The following is a 23,417-nucleotide window of genomic DNA, read 5'->3' as shown; positions in this document are numbered from 1 at the left end:
CAAAAAGCAAGCGTCGCACAGTTTCTGTTCCCCAACCAATGGATGAATGCACCAGAGATTTGTCTCCCAAAGCCGCTGCTAATGATGGCACCACAAATTCGGTTTCCGAAACAACAGACTCCAACTCCACGGGCAGCAAGACTGCAGCCTCCTGTAAGGGCAAAAAGAAACTGCCTGTCCCGTCCTTACGCCCGCACAAGTGTCACATATGCCACCGAGTCCTCTGCAGCAAACAGACGCTGAGGATACACCTCTACACCCACACGGGGGAGAAGCCGTACAGTTGCCCCTTCTGCCCGGTGAAGTTCGCCACTTCGTCCAACATGCACGTTCACAAGCGAAAGCACGTGGGGGAGAAACCGTTCGCCTGTGAGGTGTGCGGCCGCAAGTTTTCCCAGTGGTATACTCGCCAGGCCCACATGGTCACCCACACGGGCGAGAGGGCCTTCAAGTGCTCGGTTTGCGAGAAGACGTTTGCCCGTCGGGGCACCCTCCAAATGCACTTCCGCACTCACACGGGCGAACGGCCTTACCAGTGCAGCCTGTGCCCAAAAGCCTACAGGCACAGCCTATCTTTTCGGCGTCACATGGCGAAGCAGCATAAGGGTGAAAATCGAGGAAGCGTACCATGAGGAATGTTCTTTGCAACGACGATGTGTAATGCAAGTGCGGGAAGGCTTGATTGTGTAAGGACATGACTTCACTGGAAAAGACTACTGCGCTTCCTCTCGATCTAATGTCACGGAAAAGACTACTGCGCTACCTCTCGATCTAATGTCCTTTCATCCTTGACCATAACTGCCTTCCACGGTGTTTGTGTGATACATGTGCTCTAAATAAATAGTGAGAGATGAGGAATTCTCTCATTGAACATACAAAGTTGTGAGTTCTTAGTGCAGTTGAATTGTGAGATCACTTTTTAGATGGCCAAACTGTTGTGGTCGAAAATTTTTCCTGCCCTGGGATCTGGAACATATTTTTTGAAAACGAAGTCGAGAAAAAATTCAGCTGTGGGCCTCAGGCAAGATCATACCCTCTACTTCCAGACGCGTACATGTGCTCTACCAGCTTAGCTACCATGGCCACTGACTTCCTCAACTTATTTGTGGGCAGGGGTTTGTTAGTGGCGAAATGTGGTTGTCAAAATTAATTCACAGCACTCCACTATGGCCCACCTTAGTTGTACCTTTGTGCAGAGACCCAATTTGAATTTTTATTCTGCGACATAACCATTGTTAAGAAGATATGTTAGCGGCATTTTTTTCTACCATGACGTTTTTACCTGCTGTTTAGCGGGCTCTACAACTTCCCTCAGTCTCAAGTCGTCTCTTAGCTTCAAGCAATACAATCGCGGGTGTCATTCCTAATCAACCATCCGAGGGCACTCTAGAGCGGTGGTGATGTAGCGCTAGTGAAGAAAAAAGAAAAGGCTGGCACGCTAGTCACGCTAAGACGTAGGCAACCGTGACACTAGCTGAGCAAATGAGGGTGGCGCATGATTGCATAGAATTTCATATTATTACCAGCAGTTGGCTGCTGGCTAGACTGCGAGAGTCATCCAGTGCAAAATGTTTCCAGCAAGCAACCAGGCTCTCCAACACTTTCCCACCGACCTGCCACAAATGGGATTTTTTAGGCTCTTAAGATGACTGCTCCGAACCAAAGTGTTTCTGCTCCAAAATCGAGCTTTTGCTGCTCTGAAAACTGCTGCCAAATATATTTCAACTGTCTAATTTCTGTGAAACTGATTGGGTAGTGGTATTAACCGCTGTGGTGAAATATTATTTGCTACGTTTGGAATGGCATTTAAGCCACTGTAGACTAGGTGGAATATAATTTAATGTGGGAACTTTGGCACGTGCCTGCCGGAGACATAATTGTAATGGCCAAAACTCTCTCTCTTTCTGCAGGCTTGGTTTTGCAACTGTCAAGATTTGAAGAAAGGAAGAGATTCTTGGCCTTGTAAATTATCGTCTGCCTGTTGTTGCGAGGGCGGAATTCGAGAAGCTCGTCACAGTGGGGTGTCCAGGGTAGCTCACGCTGACTTGTTCAGGGGAACAGACTGTATTAAGATTTTAGTGCTGCTGGAGCTTTAAACGGCATCTCGCAAGGTCATCTTGCAGTATTTGCAACACCATGGTGTCTCCCAAGAAGCCCACCGAGCACCTTGAAGGTGCAAAAGAGTGCGACTTGGACTCCACTCCTAATTCAAGAGGGAAGCAGAGCGTAGATTCTGTTCCCGAAGCGACGGATGAATGCCCCAAATCTTCAGACCCTAGAGCTGCTGCTACTGAAGCTCCCAATACAAGAAGCAAGCGTCGCGCAGGTTGTGTTCCCCAAGCAGCGGGTGAATGTGCCGAAGATTTGTCTCCCAGAGTGGCAGCTAATGATGGTACCACAGATTCAGTTTCCAAAACAACGGACTCCAACTCCACGGGCAGCGAGACTGGAGCCTCCTCTAAGGGCAAGAAGAAACTGCCTGCCCCGTCCTTACGCCCGCATAAGTGTCACATATGCCACCGAGTCCTCTGCACCAAACAGACGCTGAGGATGCACCTCTGCACCCACACGGGAGAGAAGCCGTACAGTTGCCCCTTCTGCCCGGTGAAGTTCGCCACTTCGTCCAACATGCACGTTCACAAACGAAAGCACGTGGGGGAGAAGCCGTTCGCCTGTGAGGTGTGCGGCCGCAAGTTTTCTCAGTGGTATAACCGCAAGGCCCACATGGTCATCCACACGGGCGAGAGGGCCTTCAAGTGCTCTGTGTGTGAGAAGACGTTTGCCCGCCGGGACACCCTCCAACGGCACTTCCACACTCACACGGGCGAACGGCCTTACCAGTGCAGCCTGTGCCCGAAATCCTACAGGCACCGCCTAACTTTTCAGCGTCACATGGCGAAGCAGCATAAGGGTGAAAGTTGAGGACGTGTAAAGTGAGGATTGTTCTTTGGAACCACGATGCATAATGCAAGTGCGGGAAGGCTTGATTGTGTAAGGACATGTTGACTTCACTAGAAAACACTGCTGCACTACCTCTCGATTTAATGTCCTTTCATCCTTGACCATAACTGCCTTCCACGGTGTGTGTGTAATAAATGTGCACTAAATAAATGAGATGAGGAATTCTATCATTGAACGTACAAAGTTGTCAATTCTTAGTGCAGTGTGAATTGTGAGATCACTTTTTAAGATGGCCAAGTGCTACAGACTACCGTGTTTCAGCACGAAACGGACAGTAATAGTAGAGTTAAGGCACTCGCTTGGTTGACAGCGACCGTGATGTTCAAACTGAAGCATGGTTTCAGGCTACGACATAATATATTGGCAAAAAATTGCAAATTTTGCGGAGATAATTTCTGTTTACGGGGATGATTCCTCGGTCATTTTGGTTACATAAGTAATGCTGACTTGCTCAAAATCCAGGCAGAATCACATCAGTGCGCACCCGTATGTGGGGGAAGGGGGAGGGGGGAAGCGTGGAAGTGTGCGGGTGTTCTTGAAAGGGCCTGTGGTCTGTAGCCTGTTTTTTTAAAATGACTACATTCGTTCATCATGCCAGATTGGTTGAGCATTGAAAGAGCGATACTCTTGAGCCCACAAAACTTCAAAGAAAGGCCAGAAAGAGGGCAAGGAAAATTGTACTAGAAAGGCACGTTCGTTTCTTCGCCACCAGTACGAAGGCCCTTCACTTGTGTACACTGCTATGATGATTTTAAAATTGGGTGTAGCAGGTGGATGCAGGTGTCGGTATGTAACGGGGCAACAAAAGTCGCGATGACGGGCACATCATGCAACAGCGGCTACGTTGCATGGAGTCACATGCCTGTAAATGAAGAAAACTACTATAGTTGGTGACAGCTTAACTCTGCAGCAGCTTTTCAAGATCAAAGGGATTTTGTGTTCATCCGCAACCAATGGCGTCTTGCCGTTTGTGTGACACCTGCGACGCACGTTTGAAAGGAGAACTACTTCCAATATGGCCGCGCTTGCTTCCCCACCACTGCTGCGCTGTCGAGCGACAACGAGGTTGCCGCGAACCAACAGCTCTGTAGGCGATTTGTGTTACGAATGTGCTGTAGTGCATCAAGAAGCCGCTTATCGTCACCTGTCCCGTGTGTGTCTTGCCGCATCGTGGTTTGTACGTACGTGAGAAAATCGTGGCGGCACTGGTGGGCTGTTTTACGTACTCGGAACGTCGTCAACGAACTCGATCTGAACGCCAAAGCGTCGAAGCTGCATCTGTTGCTGGTGTGATTGTGGAAATTGTGTCGGTGTAACGCAACCTTTGTGAAGAAATAATGCGATTTGCTTTCGTCTAAGGCAGTAGTGGTGACAAGTTGCAAGCGTTTTCGTTTGTTGCTGTGAGTGTAGGCTGCGCCCGATGTTGAGCGCAGGCCTACGTGGTGTCCGTCCGGCCCTACGCAGATCGTGCAAACGTGTGCGGCGTGTTTTTTGGCCGGATACGGCCGCTCGTACAGCCGAATACGTTATTAAGACGATTGCCAAATCTTACAATGTAAGGTATCTTTCCTTGCCGATTCGCGCATTGCTTTAGGGGTACGAACGGAGCAGCAATGTGGCGTTTTTTTCCCCCTGGCGTAAACAGGTATGATTAAACCATTATTACAGATACTCGCGAAGAAGTAAACGTTCGTGCACAATTATCCGAGACTGGGTTGGGTAGCTTTAAGAAAATCGGTATGAACCTGCCTTCCTGCGAGAGACGGGTGCCTATGGCGTTCTGTTTGTGCCAATGGGAACATTATCGAACATACAAAAGTATGAACGAGTGCGAGTATTGTTGAGGTAATCAAATGTGGTTGCGTTTCGTTTCTTGACTGTCATTGGTTGGTCGTAATCATCAGTAGCATTTTTGAAACGCATAAGAGGGCTAAATAAACATCGAAACTGCATGATTGGTGGATTTTGAACCACGTCGTTGAAGGAAGCCGGAAATGTGTGGCCCCTCAACATGACCACGTAGTTTTTTATACATTGCCAAAAATACACACTCGCGCAACTTTTTATTATGCCTGCTAAGCTTATGGTGCGTATGTTCCCATCGCTACACTAAGTGGCATCAGAGAAACTGACTATGCATGTACTGAGGCTGCGTATTTCGTGTGCAGTGTGGAATTTCTCATAAGTGTCGTGAGCTGTTAAAGTTGTTTTGAAATAGCTGAATGCGTTAGTAGGAATGAACCAATAGTTTATCTTCCCTTTATTTTCATGCAGTTTGTGTGATGGGCTTGAGTTATAAAAATTTGTCTATTGCAGCTGTGTTTCATAGTGATGGCTGTAGTTTAATGATTGCATTTTGGTGCTTGTGCAGTTTAAGTTTCAACAAAGGGGTTACAGTGTATTGGCAGACATTCGGATTTCCAGTGTCTCTGTCATGATAGACTGTTATTATACAGAGTGGAGGACGTGTTTGAGCGTCTTATCATGGAGCATACTTTAATTTAGATTCAACACCGCTTCCCACTTTTAGATGTTTTTATTGTTCCAGCAACTATGGAGCGCCTTCAAACAGTGACTGAAGGTGGTTCAGGTTGAAGAGCTGCAGTAATAATTGCTAACACTTGTGTATCAGGTAGAAATGAGGTATGTCACCCCTTCAGAATGCTATGTTGATACTTTTCAAGCATGCACTGTTGATTCCGGTTATACAGCTGCAAGAATAATAGAAAGCAGTGATGCGGCATATCAAAATGATTCAACTTCAGGCCTCCAGAGTGTCATGTCGCTGCTTTCTGGGCGCACTGTTGCTTCCAGCTGGTTCAGACGCAGTAAAAATTGAAAAAACTTACTCAGCAGGTCACAACGATTTTACGTCACTTCTTCAAGATGCTACGTAACTCCTTTGCAAGGTTGAACTGTTCCTTCTGATTATAAAGCTATGGTAAGAAGGGAAAGCTCTAATAAAATACGTTGGAATGTGTTTATGCCAGGCCTTCAAGCTGTGATGTCGCTGCTTTTTATGCACACATTGTAGCTTCTAGCCATGAAGTTGTGGTGAGGGTTAAAGATGCTTATGTAGTACGTTAGAATGAATTCATGCCACACCTTCACGCCGTGAAGTCACTGCTTTTCACGTACACACTGTTGCTTTTGGCTTTAAAGCTGCATTAGGCATTGAAAACACTGGTGCAGCAAATCAAAATGAATCCAATGTCAGGCTTTCAGGGTGCCACTTCGCTGCTTCTGGCTGGAAAGTGTGGTAAGAATAGAAAATGCTTGTGCAGTAGCCCATGACACCTTGACAAGGGGCAGTGAGAATTAAATATTTCTTCTCCCTGTTCCAGTTTGGTGCTCTGATTGGTTGCAGAAGTGGATAAAATGGAAATGCTTGCATGGAAATGTCGGCACATTTTTAAATAATTCACTTAGATCTCACGTTCATACTCATATCATTGGGCCTGTTGAGTGTGGTTGTCTAAATAGGTGCAGTAAGAATTGCGTGCACTTGTATAGCTGTTCGTTCAAGTTTCGTATGGGGCAGTCAGTGTTCGACATCACTGTTTGGTGTACATAGGCGAAGATTATTGGCTTCGGGAAGATTATCAGAAATTAAAATGCTTCCACAAAAGCTTGACATGACATGGCTGCAAAGCAACTACATGTTGAACCGAATATTTTCTTCGTGTAGGCTATTTCAAAAGCCTCATCAACAATACAAATATCTTCACGGTAGGCTGCCGCGCATCGGTGTAAAGCCAATGAAAGTTGAATGTAGCACAACGTGGAAACGAACTTCGGACGGATGCATTTGTAGGTAACTATTCGTTTTTTTTTTCCATAAAAGCTCGCAACAGTAATTTTTTTAGGCGGCTGCTGGTGCTCAAGGGTATTTTTCTATCAATTTTTACCGTCAGTTGGGGTTCTCTACGTTATCATTCCACTGTAAACTGCGCGGTGGTGATATGACACTAAAGGAACGCCGGCAGCTCTTTTATTGCATCACCGGGAAACACCTCGAAAATGGTCGCCTGGATTGAAAGCATGACACTGTATACTGTCAATCTAACCAACTGACGTAGAGCGTCTTGCCACTCGCGTGTCTCGTGAAGTAGAAATGCTTAGTCTTGTAACGTTTCACATCCCGCAGTTCTCTGCTCGCGCCATACGGTGTTGTCTCGTTTAAGCGGAATAAAATAACGCTTGTTTCTTCGCACCCACAGCTGATTTCGCAAGGCAGGACACCTTATGCGGCATCGCGACCTCCACGGTTGCGTGCGTCGCCGCGATAGGTGTTTGCAGTGCGTCACTACGTTCTAAACAGTCGCATAGAACAATGCGTGGCCCGTTGATACCGCGGCCGATTTATGAAAGACACAGATGAATTTTCGCCGCTGGTTTCCTTTTCACCCTGAGCTTACACAATCCGTGCACTGCATCCAGGCATTGCGGTGACGAACCGCCCCTTTCTTCCACCCTGCGTTTACGACGCTTGATTTAGCGGTGATGATGGCTGTGGAAGATATTGTACCGACTACATTTCTTGACAATGACTGCACACGCCAAGTGAAGAAATAGTCGAACTGCGACGAGCCCGACAAAATATAACGACGACCATTATGTTGATTATGTTTCTCCAAGCAGACGACGGCTAAGCGACGTGCAGCGGTTGAAATTCGAACTATTCAGACCCAAAAAATTGTGTGCGCGTTGTTTATATGTTTATTTCTGTTGTCTAACAGTAAAACAATCACAGATAGCTTTGATTTAAGCATAAAATACACCGGGAATAGTTTCTATCAAGAATAACCTTTGTTTTAGTGAGTAATTTATTTTTCTCCTGAGCCAGTTTCCAATGAGGATGACTTTTTCTTTTTCCTGGGAAAATCATTCATTCTTCGGAATGAAGCATATATAAACGACATCATAATCAGATGGTTATACTGTCAGCCGTTCATATTAGTAATCATGGGTATAAACAACGAACTATTTTTTCTATCCGCGGAGAGTCAGCTAGCGGCCAAACAACGCTTGTGGGCGGAGCTGCATTCTTACCCTGTCATCAACTATAGAACTGCAGCGAGAACAAATATATATTTTAACTCTTCATGTACTGTAACTCTTCGTGTACTTCATGGACAGCGGTAACTCTTCATGTACGGTCGCGTGCAATTTGAAGGCAATCGCGCGAGCTTCGACCGATAAAGACGATAACGCTCCCGCGCGGAATTTTTCAGTGCGCCTGGGACCTAGTTAATGCTTTCTCCTCTCCCTCGGTCGGTGTTCCTTCAAGCAGTCATCACTCCCACGTCTAGTAAACCACCCTTTCCGCTTTGTGGGGATTTTGTGTGGTTGTGATCACGTGTGCACTTTCTTCTTGGTTATCGTGAGCAGCGTAGCACCCGTTGTTATAAAGCCCAGTATTTGCGGACAATGTGTTTGTGCGCACCTTTTTGAGAATTCCTGTAAGATCCGACAAGTGGGATGTCGTCGCTGCATGTGCGATAAAAAAAAGGAAGGGGTTCCTGGATTTGCCGCGGGAGTGATGGCCACTTGAATAAACAGCGACCGAGGAGAAAAGCATATGTAAACTAGAAACCAGACGCAATAAAACAAGCCACGCGGGGGCGTTATCGTCGTGGCCGGTCGATGCTCGCGTGATTACATTCAAATCACACGCGACTGTACGTAACGCTGTCCTGATACGCTCTGAGTAACCCTCACCAACTTTGTGCATCATGGATATTCAGGCGGATATGAGTTGAATTTAGGTTTTCCGTCGTTCAAAGTTACCTATCCGCTTCATCGTGGGCGCTCCTTTCAACAACCAATTCAAACGCAAATATTGCATTTGAAGTAAAACGACGTACAAATTTTTTGGCTCGCAGACATAAAGGTACTGTGACACCGTGTAAATATTAGGAAGCAATTATTTAAATATTAAAGGACTGCAGGGATAACGCAAGAATAAATCAATGGTCAGGGGAACAAAATGACTTACAATTGGGGTCTCTATTGTGCGTTGCGTTGGCACTTCACAAAGCCAGGGCGCTGCTGTCCTTGTGCTGTTCTGTCATATCGCCGTTGTGACTCCGGCCCCTGAATATACACTGCCCTGGGCAGCCGCCGGCCAGGGAAAAAGCGACCGTGGACGCAATGGAGGGGCTTTAGTTGTGACCGAGGTCGAAGATGGTCATCGGGTATTTGTTACTGTCGCGACCGCCGTCTGCAGGGCTGGTGACCGTCGTGCCTTCATGTTTAGGATTAAGTCGGGAACTCGGGCGGCGAGCCGCTGCGTGCCGCAGAAAATGTCTGCAACACCGCTTTCAGAGGGGCACACGCAGTGCGCGCAAGCTGATACCAAGGAATTATCCCACGTCAACACCCTCCCGGGCTCCACAGAAACGTGAAAACGGAAGAAGGAAGGGAGGACGCACGGAAGAAGGGCATACTTTGCCGCATACAGCTAAGGCACACATTTTGCCCAATACCCTGACCCATCGCTTTCTTCGGTCAACTTGCAGGAGTATTGACTGGCTGCGACCGCCGCTTGCACGTGGTTCTGCTTACACACACAAAGATATTTTCCCTTACCGGCCTTTATCGTAACAGTCCTCACCCATCAATGGCTGGTGGTCTTTCTTTTTCTACGCTTCCAGTTAGTGTGGACCACTCCTTGCTTCCTCGGCCATACCGTGATGAGTCAATCGTCTCTGCTGAGAACGAATCAGCCGGCCAATTCTCTGTGTGGCAACATGCCACACACAAAGGGACACAACGCACGCCTTTAGCGTCCCGTGGGCTGAGCTTACCCGAGGGCGCCATCGCTTTTGGAGCTGCACCCCTCCGCAATTATCCTGACGCGGGCACTTTGTTTGTGTAAGCACCAATGCGCTAAGACAGGTATTGAGTCGTGAATGTTTTTAATAGTGGCACATCCGAAGGTTGTGCGCCTTTGTTCACAGGTGACGTATTAGGCATAACTAAAGCCCCTGTATTTATATGGCTTTAGGCATAACTGGCAGCACGGCGCGGGCTGGTAAAATTTCGGGGAGGGGGTGAGGGCTGAACCCCGGTCAGCGCCCCCTCCCCCTCCCCCCCGGCAACGCCGCGTGCCCTCAAATCAAACCAAATCAGGTGACTCATCCACGTACACCCCGGTAGAGATCTTGCAAGGAATTTTTCCCAGGCCCGTTTTGGCCGATCTTAACAAGGCTTGTACAGAGTGGACTAGTCGGGCTAGAGGGGCGAAACGCGCCGCGGAAGGAAGCACTTTGCTTCCAGTCTTGTTTTTTCTCTTCTAGGTGCCCCGAAAGTCGCAAGAAAATCGCCGCCATTCATAATTTACTCTTGCTATGAGCCTAGTTTGCTAATTTGGTGAAAAGGAGGCACTATGCGCGGCGCTGTTGGCCGAATATGGTTTCTTAAAAACTACAGTGAGGAGGGGGGGTTCAGTGAAAATTTCGGGGGGGGGGGTCACCCCCCCCCCCCCCCGGGCTATGCCACTGTCATCCAGTGCAAAATGTTTCCAGCAAGCAACCGTGCTCACCCAACGCTTGTATTCGATCCGCCTTTTTCACTGTGGTGTGGCGCCCTCTTGAGGTAGCGACGGAAAGCAGATCGGAGGTCAAGGTTAGTGCGGTGCGTCGTGGTTGTTGCCTTCGGCGTGAGCGCATTGTTTTTCGACGCTCGAAGAGAAGGTAGCTTTCCGTCTCACCTAGTCATTTTTTTTAAATCTTATGCTTCCCCTGACGACTGCAACTGCATCAGCATGCAATCGCCAGGGGAACAATTCATTCCGGGAAGCTTTCTTGCCGTTACCAACGGCTGGACGGACTTGGCCCGGTCGACTACCCATAATGCCCTAGTTACACGGGTGCAGTTAACAACGGTTAAGCGAACCGCGGTTAGACAAAACCGCAGTTTGCTGCGTTACACGGCCGACGAAAGTGCGGTTACCCCGCTAACCATGGTTAACGCAAATTGAGCTTGGCCACGTAAGTTCAGTCACGCTAATCGCAGTTCCTGCAGCCGCAGTGCTTAAAATCGCACAAGTCAGTTCGGACACAAGTGGCGGTGCATCAGCGGAGGCGAAAAAAAAAAAAAAATCACCTGGCATTCCGAGCAGATGAAGGTTCTCAAATAGCGGGCACCCCAACGCTGCCCCCAAGAGGCGCTGGCGTTCTTTGCATGGCTCTCGCAAGCAGCGCGACTGCCCGTCAGCAGCGGCTTGTTTCCCGATCCACCCAATTAACTACGACAAATGCTGTGCTAAATTTGTATATTCCGCGCGTCATCCGCCAAAAAAATGGATAAACCAGGCAATCATGAAGCGGTTTCAGCACTCGGAAACGATCGGCGCGCACGTCGGCCGTGCCTGCGAACACGCCGGCGCGCCTGCCCGCACGGAACTGCAAGCGGCTCGAACCGGCCCAGACCACGGCAGCAACAGCTTATCGCCGCTCTTCAAAATCAATCTGATCGCGGAAAAGAACTTCCACATGCGAGAAAGTTGATGTTAGCGCGGTGAAAAATTGTGCTATGGATTGTAATTCGCAGTTGTAGAGATAGCGGCGGTCAAATATCCACCGCTATGCTAAGCCTGAAGTTCCCAACACCGAGCATACCTGAGCAAACCAAGCCGGTAGCGAGCAGTTGGGGAAGCCCCTCTCCTCGCTGCGCGCGAGTGCGTTGCGTTTGGGTCTGAAGCGACTGCTTTAACGATATTTCATTTTGTCTACACTGCTTCTCTTTTTTTTTCTCGTTAAGTTTAAAGGGTGGTAATTTATTTTTGTTACGCTCACAACCAAGTGACTGCGGTCACCACAATCGGAATTTATTTCGTGTGTAACAGACAAAACCGTAGTTTGTGATAACCGCGGTTAAAGTTTCGTAACCACGGTTAAACTTACCTGCGGTTACTTCTGCTTCCCATTTTCAGACTGGCGTCTCACAGCCGTAATCCAGGTTTCTCGGCGTTGCCTGTCGCGCGTAGCTGATGGGAAGCGAAAAAAACGCTCCTTCTTGTCACCCTTGGCCCGAGAGGTGCACTCGTACACAGCACACGAAAGTGGCATTGCATTCAAACAACACAAAAGTGGCTAGATATTTGCAGTTCACGTTGCCGACGATGCATGCGCATCAGCCGAGTATCGGTGGACGCTGCAGACGGATGGTGCAGTGGCCCTCCAAACAGTTTCTCGTGTTCACCGCTAGGGCTTCGCGCATGCGCAGTGGCGTCTTGAAAAAGGCGGATTCTCAAGTTGCTAGTCTGTAATGCTGTTGTCAGAGGCTCGTCGTTTGCTTCTCTCGGGTACTTGCACGAACGCTGTGTACTAGTACTTCAATATTTCCACCCTGACTAGCATGCAACGGCCACCTTTTTGTTATCTTTTGTGTTAGGGGTTATAGCTGTTTACTTCAATGGTTGCGATCAGGAATGGCCGCGATTAACACCACGCCAGCCGCACATCACGGAGGGAAAGCAACCAGACTTGAAGGTTAAGTGCTTGGGCCAGCCATTACGTGGCGAGCAAAAACTGGGAATCCCTAGTGATACCCAGAAAACACAGTTCTCTTCACTGCTTATAAAGGAAAGCTTTCTTTGGCTCACCTCCTGGCTTTGGTGGAGCTGCTGCTGTTGCAACCTTATCTTACAGGAGATACGCGTTGCAGTTCCATGTATTGTGCTGAAAAGGTCTGGAGAAGCGACAGGTGATGAGGCGCTCCGATAAGCCCTAGTTTATACATGTATCTCGTTCTCTGCTCTTGCAGCTGGGGGGGTCTTTACCGGGGAGAGTGAGTAGGATGTAACGGTTATGTATTGTGGTGTCAGCCTCTAAAATGTTATTCCGAACTTGTACCGTTCATGATTTGACACTGGTATTAACCACTATGATTAAATAGTATTTAATATGTGGCACACTTGGCATGTAAGCTTGTCTGGGAAAAAATTGTAATGGCCAAAATTCTCTCTCTTTCTGCAGGCTTGGTTCTGCAACTGTCACCCACTGGAGAAAGGAAGAGATTTTTGGCCTTGTAAATTATCCTCTGCCTGTTTTTGCAAGGGCGGAATTCGAGAAGCTCGTCACAGTGGCGTGTCCGCGGTAGCTCACGCTGAATTGTTTAGGGGAACAGTTTATTAAGGGTTTAGTGCTACTGGAGCTCGAGACAGTATCTCGCAAGGCAATCTCGAACTGTTCACAACACCATGGTGTCTCCCGAGAAGCCCACCGAGCACCTTGAAGGTGGAGAAGACTCCACTCCTACTTCAAGAGGGAAGCAGAGCGCAGATTCTGTTCCCGAAGGGACGGAGGAATGCCCCAAACCTTCGGACCCTAGAGCTGCTGCTACTGAAGCTCCCAATAGAAAAAGCAAGCGTCGCGCAGGTTCTGTTCCCCAACCAATGGATGAATGCACCAGAGATTTGTCTCCCAAAGCCGCTCCTAATGATGGCACCACAAATTCGGTTCCCGAAACAACAAACTCCAACTCCACGGGCTGCGAGACTGGAGCCTCCTGTAAGGGCAAAAAGAAACTGCCTGTCCCGTCCTTACGCCCGCACAAGTGTCACATATGCCACCGTGTCCTCTGCAACAAACAGACGCTGAGGATGCACCTCTACACCCACACGGGGGAGAAGCCGTACAGTTGCCCCTTCTGCCCGGTAAAGTTCGCCAATCCGTCCAACATGTACGCTCACAAACGAAAGCACGTGGGCGAGAAGCCGTTCGCCTGTGAGGTGTGTGGCCGCAAGTTTTCCCAGTGGTATAACCGCCAGACCCACATGGCCACCCACACGGGCGAGAGGGCCTTCAAGTGCTCGGTGTGCGAGAAGACGTTTGCCCGCCGTGACACCCTCCAACTGCACTTCCGCATTCACACGGGCGAACGGCCGTACCAGTGTAGCCTGTGCCCGAAAGCTTACAGGCACCGCGAAGCTTTTCGGTATCACATGGCGAAGCAGCATAAGGGTGAAAGTTGAGGGAGCACACAGTGAGGAATGTTCTTGGGAAATACGATGCGTAATGCAAGTGCGGGAAGGCTTGATTGTGTAAGGACATCTTTACTGGAAAACACTGCTGCGCTACCTCTCGATTTAATGTCCTTTCATCTGTGGCCATAACTGTTTCCACGGTGTCTGTGTGATACATGTGCACTAAATAAATAATGAGAGATAAAGCATTATATCATTTAATGTACAAAGTTGTCAGTTCTTAGTGCATTGTGAATTGTGAGATCACTTTCTAAGATGGCCAAACTGTTGTGGTGAAAAATTCTTCCCGCCTTGGGTTCAGGGACATACTTTTTGAAAACGAAGTAGAGAAAAAATTCAGCTGTGGTCCTCTACTTGCATACGCTACATGTGCTCTACCAGCTTAGCTACCATGGCCACTGACTTCAACTTATTTGTGGGCAGGGGCTTTAGTGACGGAATGTGGTTGTCAAAATTAATTTGCAGCACTCCACTATGATCCACCTTATTTGTACCTTTGTGCAAAGACCCAATTTGAATTTTTATTCTGCGACATAACTATTGTTGAGAAGATATGTTACCGGTATTTTTTTCTACCATGACATTGTTACCTGCTATTTATAGACGGCTCTACAAACTTCCCTCAGTCTTTTCCCTCAAGTCGTCTCTTAGCTTCAAGCAATACAATCGCGGGTGTCATTCCTAATCAACCATCCGAGGGCACTCTAGAGCGGTGGGGATGTAGCGCTAGTGAAGAAAAAAGAAAAGGCTGGCACGCTAGTCACGCTAAGACGAAGTCAACCGTGACACTAGCTGAGCAAATGAGGGCCGCGCATGATTGCATAGAATTTCATATCATTACCAGCAGTTGGCTGCGGGCTAGACTGCGAGACTCATCCAGTGCAAAATGTTTCCAACAAACAACCAGGCTCACCAGCACTCAATTCAATTGAATTCAACATTCAATTCTCGAGTTCCTAGTCTAATGCTGTCAGCGACCCGTGGCTGCTTCTCTCCGAGTCTTGGGTACTTGCATGAACGCTCTGTACTAGTACTTCAATATTTCCACCCTTACTACCATACAACGGCAGCCGTTTTGACCTTTATCCCTTGTGTTTTTGGGTTATAGCTTTTTGCTTAAAGGGTTGCGATCAGAAATGGCCGCGATTAACACCACTCCAGCCGCGCATCACGTAGGGTAAGCAACCAGACCTGAAGGTTAAGGTGCTTGCGCCAGCCATTACATGGCGAGCGCAAACTGGGAACCCCTAGTGATACCCAAAAAATAGTTCTGTTCACTGCTTTTAATTTAAAGGAAAGCTTTCTTTGGCTCTCCTCCCGACTTTGGGGGTGGGGGGGGGGGCTGCTGCAACCTTATCTTACACTGTATACCGAAATCCCTAGTGATACCCAAAAAACACAGTGCTCTTCACTGCTTCCAAAGGAAAGCTTTCTTCAGCTTTCCTCTCGGCTTTATGGGGGCTGCTTCTGCTGCTACTGCTGCTGCAACCTATCTTACACCAGATACTGGAATCCCTAGTGATACCCCCAGAACACAGTTCTCTTCAGCTTTCTTTGGCTCTCCTCCTGGCTTTATGGGGGCTGCTGCTGTTGCTGCTGCTGCAACCTTTTTGGGCACCAGATACTGGAATTCCTAGTGATACCCAGAAAACACAGTTCTCTTCACTTCTTTTAAAGGAAAGCTTTCTTTGGCTCTCCTCTCGGCTTTGGAGGGGCTGCTGCTGTTGCAACCTTATCTTACAGGAGATACGCTGTACAGTTCCACGTATTGTGCTCAAAGGGGCCGGAGCAGCGACAGGTGGTGGGGTGCTCGGATAAGCCCTAGTTTATACCTGTATCTTGTGCTCTGCTCTTGCAGCTGGTAGTGTCTGCACCAGGGAGATTGAGGCTGATGTAACGGTTATGTATTGTGGTGTCAGACTCTCAAACGTTACTCCGAACTTGTACCGTTCATGATTTGATACATACATACATACATACAGTATTACTGGATACTGGTATTAACTACTATGATTGAATAGTATTTGGTTTAGCATTGTAAGTCACAGTAGACTAGAAATGAATAGAATATAATATAATGTGGCACACTTCGCACGTGGGCTTGTCAGGGAAAAAATTGTAACGGCCAAAATTCTCTTTCTTTCTGCAGGCTTGGCTCTGCAACTGTCGCCCTCTGGAGAAAGGAAGAGATTCTTGGCCGTGTAGATCATCCCGTGTCTGTGGCAAGGGCTGAATTCAGGAACCTCATCACAGTGTAGCTCACACTGAATCGTTTCGGTGGGACAGACTTTAAGATTTTAGTGCTACTGGTCCTTGAAACGGCATCTAGTCACAAGGCCATCTTGCGGTATTTGCAACACCATGGTGTCTCCCGAGAAGCCCACCGAGCACCTTGAAGGTGCGGAAGAGTGCGCCTTGGACTCCACCCCTAATTCAGGAGAAAAGCAGAGCGCGGATTCTGTTCCCGAAGCAACGGATGAATGCCCCAAACCTTCAGCCCCGAAAGCTGCTGCTAATGATGCTCCCAATAGAAGAAGCAAGCGTCGCGCAAGTTCTGTTCCCAAAGCGATGGACGAATGCGCCAAAGATTTGTCTACCAGAGCCTCCGCTAATGATGGCACCGCAGACTCGACCCCGAAGGCCACAGACACAGGAGGCTCCTCTAAGGGCAAAAAGAAACTACCGATACCCTCCTTACGCCCACACGAGTGTCACGTATGCCACCGGGTCCTCTGCAACAGACAGACGCTAAGGATGCACCTCCACACGCACACGGGGGATAAGCCGTTCAGCTGCCCCTTCTGCCCGCTGAAGTTTGCCAATCCGACCGGCATGTACCTTCACAAGCGCAAGCACACGGGCGAGAAGCCGTTTGCCTGTGAGGTGTGCGGCCGCAAGTTTTCCCAGTGGTATAACCGCCAGACCCACATGACAACCCATACAGGCGAGAAGGCCTTCAAATGCTCGGTGTGCGAGAAGACGTTTGCTCGCCGGGACACCCTCCAACTGCACTTCCGCACCCACACGGGCGAACGGCCTTACCAGTGCAGCCTGTGCCCAAAAGCCTACAGGCAGCGGGAAGCCTACCAGTATCACATGTCGAAGCAGCATAAGGGGATGGAAGCACCGAAGAAGAAGGGGGCAGCATAAGTTGGTGGACCGTGACCCTAGGAGTGTTCCTTGGAACATTGAAGTGTGATGCTTTTGCGGGAAGGCTTAAGGGGCGTGCTAGGATTGATTGACATCACTGTAAAACACTACAGCACTACCTCTCGATTTAATATCCTTTCATCTGTGACCATAAGCAGCTTCCACAGAGTACATGTAATGCTTGTGTCCTAAATAAATAGTGAGGTTTGAGAAATTCCTTGATTGAACATGTTAATTTGGATGTCCTTAGTACAGTGGGAATTCTGAGACCACTTTCTAAGGTGGCCAAATTATTATGGTGAAAATTTCCCCCCACACTGTGATTAGAAACATGCACAAGTAAATCGCTGGTTGATTCCTCTGTCATAGGAATCAGTAAAACACGGAAGTGAATGTGCAGTGAAATCTGCAGCTGAGCATTTGTGGGTTGGCGGCTGTCTTATGGGTGTGCCTGGCTAGCGATGTCCTGCTAGCGGGTCGCTTCGGCAAAGGTGTACTGGTGTCATTTCCGTGACAAATATGACGTCAGTGAAAGCTTGGGATATCGTGGCATACACCATTTTCATGTTAAAATATAAAACCCCAAAACAAACAACCGTAAGTATAACGAACTCTTTAGTACTAAAGGTTGCTTCCCCGCAAGAAGACGCTGTGTGCACGGGTCTTGCTTCTTTGTACTGGCATCCAGTGTGTCGAACCGAAAAAAATACCTGTTCGGTTACGGTTCTGATTCAGGCGAAACCATTACGTTCAGGTTCAGTTCCGGTTCGACAAAATCACGTACCAAACCGGTTCGCAAACCGGTTCTGGCGCTTAAACCGCTTCATGAACCGGTTCGATGAGTTGAATTATCAATGAAATGAAAAACATTTAGTAGTTCAAAACGACAGTCAAATCAAAATACAAAAAAAAATTCAAAATGCTGCTGTTCCCCAAGGGCAGTGGCGCAATTGCAAAGCAAACTTTAAGCAATTGCGAGATATTAGAAAAACAGATGAAGTGGCAACGATTTACCACCTACTTTCTCGCCCAGACTTTATATGTTGTCCTAGTGACTATTCATAAAGCCACCGCCAAGAGATATGACGGTGGGATATATTATATGTCCTTTCCTTTTTTGTTGAAATCGCCATCGTCGCTATGGAATCGCCCATGACACGCTAACCTTGAAGCCTTAAATTTAGGCCTGCGTACTGGCGCCTTCAAATACCAGCGCTTAATACCAACGGCGCACATTTTTTAAATATTTGTAGCAATACAGAAAAGTCCTACAACAGGCCCACAAAATTTGACGCGCGGAGCATGAGAGCTGGGACTTTTTTGGGTAGAGGCTCTTTAATTCGTCCACAGCAGTACTCCCCTCCATAACGAGTAGCAGAAGAAGTAATGTAGCAAGTTGGGCAGTCAGTACAAGTGTGCCTTCGAAAAAAAGCAGATCTGAAAGAGGCAAAACTGCAGAACAAGCAGAAAAGATGATTGCTGGGCGAATGGGGCATTGTGAGATACCAGCCTGCCTTTCTGCACGTGTCATCATAATTATTACCGTTTCAGCTTCCAAGACAAGGTCGAGGGCTGGAGTTTCTTACCAAGGGATTAAGTGCGCACCTTAACAGTTTTTCCTGACATATCTGTTGTTATTTGTATCTGTAAAAAACGAAACTTGTCCACTGTACTGTCCTCAAAAACTGACTACAGATTTCACTTTCTTCGCATTGATGACACGTGTAGTTGTGAAAGGCAGGGCAAAGAAAAGTATAGAGCAATAGCCACGTTTTGGTGCTTTTTTACTTACTTTCTGCGTAATATTTTAAAACAACGTGATACGGCTTTTCTTTTCTTGTTGTTTTCCGTGTAAACCCACTTTAAAAAAAAAGGGCGCATCTGATGCCCCGTGCTATATCTCTGCTCCGAGGCGTAGCTGATGTTGCAGGCCGGCAGACTTATTTTAACCAGCTGGTGATATTAACCGTGGATCAACATCTTGATACACGGACATTCTCGATTTCCATCTACTTCATAAATATGGTCTTGGGGAAGGGAGATCGAGGCCACTTGTGGTCAGCAGCAAACGACTTAGCCACTGAGCACCTCCTGCGGTCACACTTGTCAAGTATTAACAATTTGCAGGTGTCGGACCTTTTAAACAAATTATGAAATGCAAAATGTTGGCACACATCAGGTGTGGGCTTTCGCTGTTGCGCAGTGGAGCCCTCCTGCAGCCTGATTGCTCCAATAAAGTCGCAGCTAGGGAAGGGCAAAAACTGCCGAGAATGCCATTTCGTTTCGTTAGCTTGCATACGCTCGCGTTTCCAGCAGCAACAGACCATTGCTACATCGGTGGTCATTTATTTCCCCTGTTGTTACATTGCGCGTGGTAGTGTTCAATTGTCTGGAGGGGCAAGTGCGCGAGCGGGTAGGAAGTTGATGGTACGTGAAAGAAAAAAAAAGGCCTGAATTGCATTGACTCTGCAATATCAACAACTGAGGGTCGAACCGTTATTTCTTCTTTCGGTTCAGTTCCGGTTCGGGTACAGCGCGCTCAAAAAATATATATATATATATATGTGTGTGTGTGTGTGTGTGTGTGTGTGTGTGTGTGTGTGTGTGTGTGTGTGTGCGTGTGTGTGTGTGTGTGTGTGTGTGTGTGTGTGTGTGTGTGTGTGTGTGTGTGTGTGTGTGTGTGTGTGTGTTAGGGAGAGAGAGAGAGAAAAGAGGAGGGATTGAGCAATAAAACTTTGAAGGTGGTGGGGAACTCAAGAAAAACTGAACTGAACTCAACAGCCTCAACGTGTTGCCGACCTTTCGCCTAAGAAAGTTGCACTGACAAAGGAAAATTTCTTTGCCTTTGTCAGTGGAAGTTATTCTCTCGACACCTTATTCAATGTTTTCTTGTTCAAGCTTTGAACAAAACTTTGAATGCGGAATTGTTCTCCCCCATCCAGAAACAAGATGAGGGAGACAGTGGCCATGGTAGCTCAGTTGGTAGAGCACACATAAGGTACAGTCGAGGGTACGATCTTGGGCTAGGAACACGGCTGATTTTTTTCTGACTTTTAAACACGACAGTGTTTTATTCCCGGATACAAAAATATTTCGCTGACGTCATATCCGTCACGGAAGTGATGCCAGCAAGGTGCGCAAGCCGGCACGTCACGTCAAAGGAAGTTGTACAGAATGGAAAACAGCCCCGGTACGTGCAGTGACGTAATATGGAGAAGCACCAAAGGCAGCTATCAGTTAACTACACGTTAGCATTCAAGTTACATGATCAAACGAAACTAGAGAATTCCCTGGTCATGTTCCTTGGTGGCTTAGATCCGTGGCCGCCAATTGCACAAACAATATTTTGTGACGTTATAGCGAAATCACCCGAAAGTGGGTGAGGAGTCGCCGCTGCTTCATACGTTTTCCATACTATCCCAGTTATTTGTGAGAAATTGATGCAAAAATTGGTATCACTGTGAGCAAGACAAATCAGTCCTTTTATATCAACCACACTTTTATTTTGTTTCATGGCCCATTAAAAAAAATAAAGCTGTTTTCACTGAACATGAAAGCTAACGGAACTGCCGCGAAAGTGATTCGCCATAATGGGCTGCAGTGCCGTTACCCACTCACTGCTAGCACCGAATGCAATTCAAATTTCCCGTCTCTGCAGTGCTTGCGCACCCTCTGCCTGAAACTGCCAGCGGGAGTTCTGTTCTTTTTGTGCTGGCGTTGCACCATGACTTTTTTTCGCTTAGTATCGTAAAAACCAACCCAACGAGCATTCCTAAATAAATGAATGTGGGCTCTGCCGGTCAATAATGTATATTTTGCCTCAAATGTACCTGCAGTTTTCTTTGCGCTAAACAACGAGGAGATGTATGACAAGGGCCAGCGGTTCACAAGGTTCGAACAGTTATGACTACATAAACTACTTGGCTTTGGAAGCCTCTGGGTTACGCCACAATGACAGCCACTACGACGGAACACCGTGTGGCTCTACTTGGGTCCAGCGAGCGAGCTACGACGATGAGGCGAGCCCCTAAAGGGCTCTTCACTTAAAGCAATTGGCCCTTCAAGTGTGTCATTACTAGTATGGTCGTTGTAGGTACAGCACCTTTGATAGCGCTGCTTTGTTTGCTCCACAACGTAGCAGGGGTCATGTTTAGTTTGTTTGGTTTCACAAATGTCTAGAGCAGTTGTTGAGAGACTGCTTAGGGACAATATTTTAGGGACAATATTTCTCGGGTCGGCAGAACGCCGGGCAAATTTGCGGATGCAGTGTGGTGCTTGTTATAGCACACCAGGTGACCTAAAATTGGTGAGCACTGCCACAAAGTGTACCTTGTGTAACACTGGTATAGCTTTGATGTGGAAAGTTGGAGTTGCAATCCAGTTGTTCTCCCATCAAACATTGTTCTACAGTTGCAATGCCGGAGTTGGTGTTAAGCATCTGCTGCAAATGGTCACGTCGCCTTAGCCAGTGAATTCACGTGGATGAGCAAAAAGTGAGTAGGTGGCTTGAAGTTGATGCTGAGCCCTGTTCCATACGGGAAGGCGTACCTGAGCCGAGCTCCGTCGCCTGCGACATACGTTTGGTAGCGTGGTGAAGCGAGCGGCCAGCCAATGTTCCTGCCTTGAAGAAGACCAGAAGCCGAAGGCAAACTTAACTTGTTCACTGCATGGCGAGAGATGAGCCGTAACCAGGCAAGAACAATGCTCCGATGGGCGAGGTTACAGTACAGGACTCGAGCAGAGTGACAGCATTGATTCACTGCTCAAAGAGGAATGAACTACAGCGCTTGGGAGGTCTTATTTATACCCAAAGCTCTAACGGTCAAACAAGCGTTTCCTCTAGATTGTGCACACGACACGAACGGTACAGACACACACGACACTCTTTCCAGAGTTCGTGAGCGGCCGGTAGTAGCGGCGCACGCTGAGTCCGAGAGAGGGGAGAGAGGTCTGCAACCGCTTCCGCTTCCTTCGGACAAGTCTCTGCGTGTTGTGTCGGCTGCCACCGAGGTTTGAATCACGCTGGTAGCGATGCGCCAGCGATCCGACTTTTCCAGGCATGTAGCGTCGTGTTTGGATCCGTCGGCTGCAAGCGCGAGTCACCGACAGGGAGGCCTGCTCGAAAGGCGCACGTAGTGGAGGCTTCGCCACACAGCCGAGGAGTGTTGCACAAAGCACTGCGGCGGGCTCAATCGTAACAGCCCACGTTTATATTTAGGTGGTGTAACTCAGATCACAGAAGGTATGTAACAAAACAAAGCATCATGCCGCACATCATGGAATCCTACTGTTACTTCCTTCATTGCAATTGTGCACGAGGGAGAAGTTCTGCGAGGAGAAAATTTTATACAGGTAGACTTCACCACATCACAACATAACTAAGATTTGACATTTTGGGTCATCAGAGACTGGTAATCAAGCAAACAACGAGGAGGGTAAGCTAATAAGGCAACACCTGACATGTGCCCATCATAAAAAATTGTAGCGACCACAATTCTTTTCCTGTCTCGTTCACCAGAGTCGTGCTGTTGTTAACAATTACTTTCAAGTGAACGAAATTTAACACTCTACAAAAGTAAATACTTCATTTCGCGCTGCAAAAAATTTATGTAGTTTGTTGTTTAGGAGAGGAGTAGTTTCGTTAGCTTTTGCACTTCGCGAAGACCTAGGCCGATATTTGTACAGATGTATTTGTTACCACGAGCAAGGCTGATTTTGGTTCACTTAGCAAGTGAGGCGGAAGTCACACAAACGTTTATAGCCGCGCATAGAAAAACTCTAGCTTGGTCACCAAAATTCTGGAGAGGTCTAAGGGTACATGTTGTTAGTCAGCCCAAATACGGCAAATATTGGACGTGGGAGTGCAAGTTTCAAACATTTATAAACGATCCTTTTTTTCTCTGACAGACGCAATAGGAATGATAATTGTACAGGAAAGTTCATGCTCTGCGTTTTCTTTTTTTAGCAAAAATATTGTTTTCAAGTAACGAAAAAGTTTTGCTAACTCCAGAACCATTGCAAGTGCTCGTGTAGTTTCTAGGCTTTTAATCTCTTTTATTGCTTTGAAAAAATAGTGGGTATCGCTACCTATGCGGTGAGTTTTAAACATGCTATGTCGATGGTGCTACAGCGCGGTGGTGCAGCAGAGAAACTCCCAGTGAGCGCACCCCTGCGCCCGGCAGATTGCTGTGCAAGTCACCGGAGAAGCGCGAGCTTTATGGGACAGATTCGTCTTCTCCGTCACAGGCTGCTCGGAACTTGTTTCGGCGGCTCTCCGCCAGGTGCAAGCGTCGTCTGCTCGGAGGTACTTTGA

General features: G+C 47.7%; 2 protein-coding genes across 2 annotated transcripts in view; both read left to right on the top strand.

Moving 5' to 3' along the window:
* Positions 1 to 23,417, top strand: part of LOC144153236 (uncharacterized) — a 79,000-nt gene that overhangs the window by 22,547 nt on the left and 33,036 nt on the right. The window contains exons 2-3 of the mRNA XM_077684886.1: positions 1,911 to 2,919; positions 13,562 to 13,808. Of these exons, the coding sequence (XP_077541012.1) occupies positions 2,137 to 2,919; positions 13,562 to 13,808 (1,030 nt within the window). The 5' untranslated portion in view covers positions 1,911 to 2,136. The remainder of the gene's footprint in view (positions 1 to 1,910; positions 2,920 to 13,561; positions 13,809 to 23,417) is intronic.
* LOC144152818 (uncharacterized) lies at positions 13,488 to 17,331 on the top strand. The gene is made up of 2 exons (XM_077684293.1): positions 13,488 to 13,624; positions 16,104 to 17,331. The coding sequence occupies exon 2, from the start codon at positions 16,316 to 16,318 to the stop codon at positions 17,102 to 17,104; it is 789 nt and encodes a 262-aa protein (XP_077540419.1). The 5' UTR covers positions 13,488 to 13,624; positions 16,104 to 16,315; the 3' UTR covers positions 17,105 to 17,331.

The sequence above is a fragment of the Haemaphysalis longicornis genome, unplaced genomic scaffold (assembly GCF_048455015.1).
Source record: "Haemaphysalis longicornis isolate Haplotype H1 unplaced genomic scaffold, Haemaphysalis longicornis Haplotype H1 scaffold_9, whole genome shotgun sequence".
Lineage (NCBI taxonomy): Eukaryota > Metazoa > Arthropoda > Arachnida > Ixodida > Ixodidae > Haemaphysalis > Haemaphysalis longicornis.
This window is presented reverse-complemented; position numbering and strand designations above follow the sequence as displayed.